Source organism: Diabrotica virgifera, chromosome 3 (assembly GCF_917563875.1).
Source record: "Diabrotica virgifera virgifera chromosome 3, PGI_DIABVI_V3a".
NCBI classification, from domain to species: domain Eukaryota; kingdom Metazoa; phylum Arthropoda; class Insecta; order Coleoptera; family Chrysomelidae; genus Diabrotica; species Diabrotica virgifera.
The window spans coordinates 264710857-264720515 of NC_065445.1; the positions used below are offsets into that span (position 1 = coordinate 264710857).

At 32.3% G+C, this 9659-nt stretch overlaps 1 protein-coding gene across 1 annotated transcript; it reads right to left on the reverse strand.

Annotated features, from left to right (window-relative positions):
- Window positions 1-3127: 3127 nt before the first annotated feature.
- Window positions 3128-3760, reverse strand: LOC126882742 (general transcription factor II-I repeat domain-containing protein 2A-like). Its single transcript, XM_050647732.1, has one exon. It carries the CDS (start codon window positions 3758-3760, stop codon window positions 3128-3130), a length of 633 nt encoding a protein of 210 aa, XP_050503689.1.
- Window positions 3761-9659: the final 5899 nt, after the last annotated feature.

The window sequence follows — 9659 nt, forward strand, 5'->3', positions numbered from 1 at the left end:
GGGCCATTCTTACCAAAAAATGTTCCTACAAGTTTTTTCGTAGAATTCATAGTTTTCGAGATAAATGCGATTGAACTTTAAAAAAAATCGAACAATTGCAATATTTGAACCAGAATAACTTTTGATTAAAAAATAAAATAGCAATTCTGCTTAACGCATTTGAAAGTTTAAGTCATATTATATCGATTTTGAATATTTGCGTTGCTAAAAATTTATTTTTATATTGTTAAAAAAAGCTATAAACACATAGTGTTTCCCGTGCCTAATACATGCGTTTTAATGCATGCTACGTAAAAATCGCCTCGCTTGCACTTGTACCTACACTACCTACTCGTTAGATTTTAAATGAGAAATCATTGAAAACATCACTCAAGCACTAGGTGTTTATAGCTTTGTTTAACAATAAGATAATAAATTAAGATAATAAATTTTTAGCAATGCAAATAATTAAAACCGATATAATTTGACTTGAACTTTCAAATGCGGTAAGCAGATTTGCTATTTTATTTCTTAATCAAAAGTTATTCGGGTTCAAAAATTGCAATTTTTCGATTTTTTGAAAGTTTAACAGCGTTTATCTCAAAAACTATGCATCCTACGAAAAAATTTGTAGGAACATTTTTTGGTTAGAGTGGACCAAAAAATACAAAAAAATGTTTTGTTTTGCGAGAAATCGCTGTTATGTAATTCCTCAACTTCTTTGTTTATAACAATCTTATCGACCTCCGGATCAACTGTTACCCAAAAAATTCATGTTCTACGGGCCAAAATACATAAAAAAACCTTGGGTAAGTCCATCTGAATACAGGAGGCCGTTGTACCCCCCCCCTGGCGACAGGACTAAAAGGTAATAAATACAATCAATTAGCCCTGAGAATATATTTTTTATTCAACAATTTTATTAAATTTTGGTTTTGTTTCATGACTGGCAATTAAAATAATTAATTAATCTAATTAATAAGAGGCATCTTAATCTCATAACAAGGAGAAAATACAAAGCCTAATAATATATAATTTCTCATTATCTTGTAAGTTCGACAATATACCATCCCGTATAGTAAAACTGGTATTATTTTGTAAATCTAGGACGCTGACTTTTCTGTTTGGTCTTTTAGAATATAACGATATGTGTTTCGACAAAGAAAGCACTTAGCAAAAGCATTTTCTGTACCTTTTATAAATGTAATTATGAACGATTTCGGTCAAAATCACATTACTGTAGATTTATTGCCGCTTAAACTCGATGCATTTGCATCCAGCAAAGAAATCGCTTGACTGGGACGGAGTCAAAGGGTGTCTGAAGTTTAATTTCAAAAGTGTATAGTTACGATGTTCCCCGTTGTCAGTCCTAATTTAATTTCAAACTCCTTTGCCATGTACTTGTACGGTATACAAGGCAACTGTTTTAGAGGATGTATAGCTTGTCGCTAACAGGAAGTTTGTTTTTGTAGTTAAAGTTTAAGAAGCAGCTGCCGAAGAGACAACGTTGTTGGTTTAGTGTGTTTTAGAAATAATAAACTATGAGGTGATATAAATATAATATAATGATGATTCACAAATGCGATAGATGTTTAAATGCATTGGAAAATTACAATTTACGAAATATACCAAAAATTATTTTACTGTTTATATCAGGGGTGTCCAACTTGCAATGCGTCAAGGGCCAAAACTAAAACCTTTGATGTTGTCGCGGGCCATATAATAATTTTGTTACAAGTAATAACAAAATAAAGTGAGGTATAAAAGACGAAGCAAGTTTTCAATCCTAATAGTAAATTAATAATATTGAAAAATATTAAAAATCACTAAAAGATTTTTAAATTGAAAACTTATTGGTACATTTTCATGGTAACACCTCCAAGACTTCTATAATTTGCAAGTCATATGGATGCTGCAGTGAAGACGAGAGGGAAGATGGTTGCCTTCGCATCGCAACCGAATAAAAATGGTACACATTTTTATTTTATTTTCGTATTACTCCGTAGAGTAACCAGGTGCATCTTTCAGTTGGAATTTTGCCGGCTGCAGACGGGGGATGTGAATTGCAAAGTATAGAATTCCTTCCCTCTCGTCTTCACTGCAGCAACCATATGACTTGCAAATTATAGAAGTCTTGGAGGTGTTACCATGAAAATGTACCAATAAGTTTTCAATTTAAAAATCTTTTAGTGATTTTTAATATTTTTCAATATTATTAATTTACTATTAGGATTGAAAACTTGCTTCGTCTTTCAATTGCCAGATGGCGCTAGCCACCTATTATCATCCATTTGGTTGCGATGTGTTGTAAAACCTCTCGATGCAATTTAGTTGGATTATGGAGAACAGTGCCTACGTTTCTTCTGATTAAGCTCCAATAAGAGCAGAAAATCGCGGTTAAAGGAACTGGACTGCACTCCGTATTCTAATTAAAAAGTAAGATTGGTTTGCCTTCGCATCGCAACCGAATAAAAATGGTACACATTTTTATTTTATTTTCGTATTACTCCGTAGAGTAACCAGGTGCATCTTTCAGTTGGAATTTTGCCGGCTGCAGACGGGGGATGTGAATTGCAAAGTGTAGAATTCCTTCCCTCTCGTCTTCACTGCAGCATCCATATGACTTGCAAATTATAGAAGTCTTGGAGGTGTTACCATGAAAATGTACCAATAAGTTTTCAATTTAAAAATCTTTTAGTGATTTTTAATATTTTTCAATATTATTAATTTACTATTAGGATTGAAAACTTGCTTCGTCTTTCAATTGCCAGATGGCGCTAGCCACCTATTATCATCCATTTGGTTGCGATGTGTTGTAAAACCTCTCGATGCAATTTAGTTGGATTATGGAGAACAGTGCCTACGTTTCTTCTGATGAAGCTCCAATAAGAGCAGAAAATCGCGGTTAAAGGAACTGGACTGCACTCCGTATTCTAATTAAAAAGTAAGATTGGTTTGCCTTCGCATCGCAACCGAATAAAAATGGTACACATTTTTATTTTGAGGTATAAAAATAATTAAAACAAAAAAGAGTATTATTTCTTTTATTGCTCAATAACTACATTTTTTTATAAACGGAAAATTTATTGATAACACTTTTCAATAATCAAGACAAACATTGCAAAAGCAACGAAAGAAATGTATGCAATTAGTGTGAGGACTTTGGTCGATCGGCTTCATCCACCAATGAAGAAATGTCCACCTCCAGTTCAGTTGTAGACAGTCTCATAAGATGACGTAAGGAAGAATCGGTAAGGTTGCTTCTGTTTTTGTTTTTTATGTATTTCATGGAGGAAAAGGCACTTTCACATGTATATGTGCTTCCGAAAATTGACGTCATTTTCAGTCCAAAATCTCGCAGGTTTGGGAATTTCTCCTTTGACAGTAATTTGAAAAATTCAGGTCCCTTTTCTTGTCTGGTGATTAGGAACATGTCTGCTTGAAGATCACACAACTCAAGCTGTAAGTTGGGTGGTTGATCATCAATGGTTGCTCCAAGAGGGTTATTATAAAGTAGTACACTGCTTTTGAGACTTTCAATTTCTTCAAATCTTGTATTGAATTCATCAATAACTTGTTCAATTTGTAAAATGCAGGATGAAAACTCAATATTTTCCTCATTGTTGAATTCTTCTGCTATTTGCAGACAGCTAGGGAAGTGTGTCAGGTTGTTCTTTTCCAAAGCACGTTTAAACACGTTCAGCTTATTCCGGAATCCGTTTATCATTCCGATCAAATCTGAAACCGTCTGGTTTCTTCCTTGAAGATTCAAGTTTAACATGTTAAGATGATTAGTCAGATCTGTTATAAAAGCTAACTGTCTTAAGAATTCTGGATCCTTAAACTTCTCTTTCAGTTCAGTTGTGTCAGATGAAACGTATTTGTTGAGGAATGCAGGGATTTCCTTTCTTATGGCAAAAAATCGTTCCATGCACTTTCCTGCACTCAGCCACCTTACATGGTTGTACATTAGCAAGTCTCCATACTCAGCCTCTGTTTCCACTAAAAACTGCTTAAGTTGCCTGTGTAAAAGAGATCGATTTCCACCTCTAATCATATTTATAATCTTAATCACGGTTTGGAAAACTTGATCTTCCTTGACTGATTTTCCACATAAAGCTCCCTGATGTATAATACAATGAATTATTGGGCAAGTGACACCATTCTCTCGAAGCAGACCCACTAATCCAATTTTTTTACCTGTCATTGATGGGGCCCCGTCTGTTGCTATGGCTGAACATTTATCAAAGCCTCCAATTCTGTCAACTGTTTTCTTCACAGCCTCATAGATGTCTTTTCCTTTTGTTGTCCCATAAAGAGGACAAATATCAAACTCCTCTTTACTGGTAAAATCATCAAAAGTAGTGAGCACAAATATTAACAGCTGACTAACATCGGTTTGATCAGTGCTTTCATCCAAACAAAGTGAAAAATATAAACTTTTCTTAACCAGGCTAAGCATAGATTTTTCTACTTGCTCACCCATAGCAACAATCCTTCTTTGTATGGTTTGATGTGAAAGTGGCACTGATTCAAATTTCTCCGCCATTTTAGAATCACCGAAAGCTTTGGCCATTTCAACAGCACATTTTTTTATCAAATTGCCATCAGTGAAAGGTTTTTTTGCCTTTGCCAGCTCAAGCGACACGGCATTAGATGCATGCAAAGAATGCGTTTGAGAGTGTAATATTTTACTGAACATACCAGTTTGCTGTTTAAGCTTTTTCTTCAAATCTGCAACTAGTTCACGCCGACTTTCATTTGTGTACGTAGCATACTTATTTTCATGCACTGTTGTGTAATGTCTTCTCACATTATATTCTTTAGGCACTGAAACGACATTCATGCAAACTAAGCACTGCAACTTTCCATTATTGTTAGCAATCAAGTAATCACTCTCCCAACTTTCTTTGTAAATTCTGTTCTCACTATAAATTTTCCGTTTTACTGGTTTTACACTCATTATTGTATAAGAGGAATCAAGACAAAGAATTAATCAAGTTCACTGTTCACTAGCAACGTAATAGATTAGCCGACTAGCCTACGTGTCAGTAGCACACTGGCACGATGGCGGCTAGCGACGGATGGTAAGCAGTGGGAGGTGTGGCCTGCGTGAACTCTGATGCGCAGTAATCAGTGCAGTTCTCCTAGTGGTGGAGGACGATTGTGTTCGTTACACGTCCGCGAAGCGGCACGCGGTACAGTACTTGTGATGTAAAAACACTGCTAAACCATAAAATATAAATTAAAAAATCTTTTTTCACAGTGGCAGCATTTAAAGAAAATATATGCTTTTCGAAAATCTTACGTGGGCCACAACAAATAGCCTCGCGGGCCGCCAGTTGGACAACCCTGGTTTATATAGTAGATAATGTACACACACCCAAACTTACATGGAATCACCATGTATTTCAAAGTAATATTTATTTCTTTTGAATAAATTTATTTTGGTTGCGAAGAGTAAAGGTGTTTATTGAAAATAAACAAACCGATAAAACAATCAGATAACACAGCTCTGTACGTTAGAGATAATTTGCTGTAGTGGTAAATTAATCGAAAATTTAAATAAACTAATTTTTACGTTTAAAAACGAAAATATGCCGTATAGGGGAGTGCATATAGATTTTCACTTCGGAAAAAATCAAACAAGACATAACTTTTTGTAATTTCATTAAGAAATGTTTAATAAACAACATATCAAAAAGTTCTACTCGAGAAGTCGGTGCTTCATTTTTTATTAAACAAATGAACTACGAAGTTTGATGTTTTTTTAAATAACTCCGAAAATATAAATTTTAGAACAAAACTGACTTGACCATTGAAAAATTCAGAAAAGTTTACAAAAAAAAAACTTTTATAAAGAATTATCTAAAATTAAATCTGTATCTTCTATAATTTTTTATTTATAACGCTAAAGTCACCCTTCTCGCAAACATTGGCGTACTGTAAACTAGCGTACGGCGAAGTGCACGGTTGAGTTATTTTAATGTAATTCTTTAATTAATGGATCAAATGAAATTTCACAAATTGAACTAAAAGAAGAATAATAAGACTATCTTACGGTTATAATAAGAAGAAATAAAATGTATGGGCATAAGTACGGTGGGGGCGGAAAGTGAGCCTTACATGAATTTTGTTTAAAAATGATTTAAAAATGTGTAACTAATACGATTTTTCTTATAAAACCTTCAATTTTGCACAACTTACCTTTCAAGTATCGTACTAAATGATGTTTCATTCAAAAAACTTCTCAAAAATTTAATTCAAATGATATGACGTCTTAAAAATGTAATTTTTAAAATCTTGGTAGTTTTATAGAATTACCATCACTTTAAAACAGTATTACTAAAGTTTAAACAGATCTATTACAGTTTTATAAGTGCTTTTTTAAAGCTTAGGATGTAATCTTTAAAATGCACTAAATTATTTTACTTTAGAAATAAAATAAACTATTTCTTTTTGAGAAAATTAAGAAATATAACAAAAATGTGATACAAAAACCGAAAATTACCAGCTAAAAAAATGTTTATATAAAGTGATCAAAACTTTTTTTCTGGAAAGCTTATCTAAAATACATTTAATAATAAACTTCAACAATAATAAATGTTCAGCAAAAAAAATTTTTACCTTTTATACAGTATGTCTGCGTAACTTGAAACCCATTGATAACTTTTGTATTATCAGTTTTACGAAAAAATGTTATTTTTTATAAAATACTCTGCATCGTATATAATCTAAGATGCAATCATCAAGTATCAAATTTAATGAATTTTATACGAGGTATGTCAAAAAATATGAATTTCGCTCAAGAGTAAAGTATCGTTTTTCACAATATCGAAAATTGTTATTAAGAAAAGTAGTTTAGAATTAAAATAATTGTTTTAGTGTTCAATAACATCCTTCTAATTAAAATATTGTGAATAATAAAGGCACTTAACTCTCAAGAAAAATTCATATTTTTTACATACCTCGTATAAAATTAAAAAAAGTTTAATATCTGATGGTTGTATCTTAGATTTTAGACCAGGAAGAGCATTTTATGAAGAATAACTTTTTTCGTAAAGGTGATAATAAAATAGTTATCATAATTGTAATAAAATGATGATGATTATCCGTATTTTGAGAAAAAATTTATTTTTTTTTTCGATTAGAATAATGTAATTGTATATTTAAGCATAGTTTTTAATTTCAAACAACTTTTCAAAATAGCATTTTTTGTTATTCTGAAATATAAAGGTACTTTACTCTTTAACGAAATTCATATTTTTGACATAACTCGTATACAATTGATAAAATTTAATATCTGATGGTTGAGTTTTAGATTTTTGACTATCCAGAGCATTTTATGAAGAATAACTTTTTTTTCGTAAAATTGTTAATAAAACAGTTTTCCATGTGGTTCCTAGCTACGCAGACATACTGTATAAGAGCTTATGTATAAGAATTTTCAAATTGCAATGCCATATTCGGATTCAGTATAATCAAAAACAAAATAGAAACATATTTGATCAAAGTAAAATGATGAATTTAACGATATTTTTAAAATTATTAATACAAAACAATTGTTATTGTTTAAACAATTAATAAACAATTAGCGGCCAAATCCGCGAGTAGAACTTTTTACTTTAACATGTCGCACCCTCAGTGCAAGACTGCAGTAAGTCAAAATAAGTAAGTTTCGAGATAAAGACGATTTTGTTTATTTTCGTGCTAATATCGGTGAAATAAGATACAAGTTTTAAGAAAAATTAACATTTAATTATGATTTTGCATGCTTTTCAGCCTATATTACATTAACCAAAAATAGAAATTTAAATAAAATAATATTAATGCAAAAAAAAAATAGGAATTTCAAAGTTACAACACTTTTGCACGGAAAAAATTGTTAATCACTACACATTTAGTATTAGAATTTCAAAGTTACAACAGTTTTGCACGGAGAAAATTGTAAAATGTGTACCTAGACACATTTACTTTTACAGTAAAACCTGTGTTACCGGCCACCTGCCAACATCGACCACCTGTACTAACGGCCAGTTTAAAAATTCCCCAAACCAATTATGTATATCTAGACTACAAAAACTGGCAATACCGACCACTTTTCTATATCGGCCAGTAGTTCTTTAATTTTTAGTGGCCGTTGCTGACAGGTTTTACAGTAGTTGTTGTCCTCTTCTCGTACATCATCTTGTGCCAAAATATTTTTATAAAAACTATGGTGGGCTTCTCGTATCATACCCGGAGGGCATAAGTATACCAAATCTTTCTTTTTGGCCATTTGAATTTTTGGCCGTTGTTTGGCAAGTTTTCTGAGAATAGATATTTTTGACCTCTCAGTATTGTCAATACACAAGTTTTAAGATAACTGTTTTTCCTTTCATGAGAAAAAATACTTTTTGGTCGTAAATAATTAGTCTTAATTTATGTGGTTTTAATCCAATCTAACAAATAAATGGTTAAACGACATCGCACACATCTTAAGGAAAATAAATATAATATCACACGAAGGATATAAAATTTACATGAATAGACTGGTCTCGAAAATCTTTGTTTATTGTCTCAGCCGTTAATGGATTACGTAGACGTATATTAAAATTAAACACCACAGATATAGATATTAAAATAACAAATATCTTACTTTTTTCATTGCTTGTTATTGCTTGTTATCGAATCCGTTGCAATGTTCCGTGCAAAACTGTTGTAACTCTGTTACATTAGAGTTACAACAGTTTTGCACGGAACTTATGTTCAAAAACGCAAAATAGTTAAACTGTTGTAATATTTAGCCCATTAAGCATTTGAAAGTTACTTAAGTTTTACAGGGGATAGATATGCATGTTTACAATCGAATTCCATGATTACTTCATTTTCATAAAATTTTGAGTTACTGCAGTCTTGCACTGAGGGTGCGATGTATATAAACTAACAAAAAAAGTTTTAGAAAAAAATAAGCTTGTTTGAATTTTTCAGAAACAATGCATGTTTTCGTTCTAATTGCACTCCCCTAGTATGTTGGGTTAGCGGATATGCACAGGGAAAATATTATTGGTCTTGTGGAGCAAGGAATGTCTCAGAGGAACATAGCTGCAATGGTAGATTTAACACAGGGTGTTGTGTCAAAAACCTTTTTTAGTTATCAAGAATTAGAAAAGCTTGCAAATAGACCAAGACAAGTCGTCAAAAAGTAACAACGGCTCGCTACAATCGTTGAATTGCCCAAGCAGCTAGAAGAGATCCAACAAGTTCTCATCTACAGCTCCAACAGCAGCTTTTGGAAGCTACAGGTGTAAGTGTTTCAGTAAAACGATAAAAAAAACTTCGTGTGTATAGGATTATATAGCAGGAGACACTCACGGGTTCCTGAGATATCCAGGCAACACAAGAATGATCGTCTAAATTGGTGTCTTTAACACCAAAACTGGAACATTGGAAATTCACATTTGCTATTTTCAGACAAACCCAGAATTTTTGTAAAATCAGATGACCAACCAATTAGTGTACGTTAGGGAGGTGCGAAAAAAGTCAAGTTGATAATCCCATATCGCTATAGTGCGGAAAAGTTGCGATTGGTAATTACAAGAAAAACAAAACAAAAATTATTAAAATCGGACTTTATCTTTCGATCCCGCAACGGGTCTAAAGATTATGAAAAAAATGAAATTTTACCATTTCTTCGGAAA

Bases quoted from the DNA above. Each gene is read 5' to 3' on its own strand.
- LOC126882742 (XM_050647732.1), bottom strand. From the start codon at position 3,760: ATGTTAAACTTGAATCTTCAAGGAAGAAACCAGACGGTTTCAGATTTG.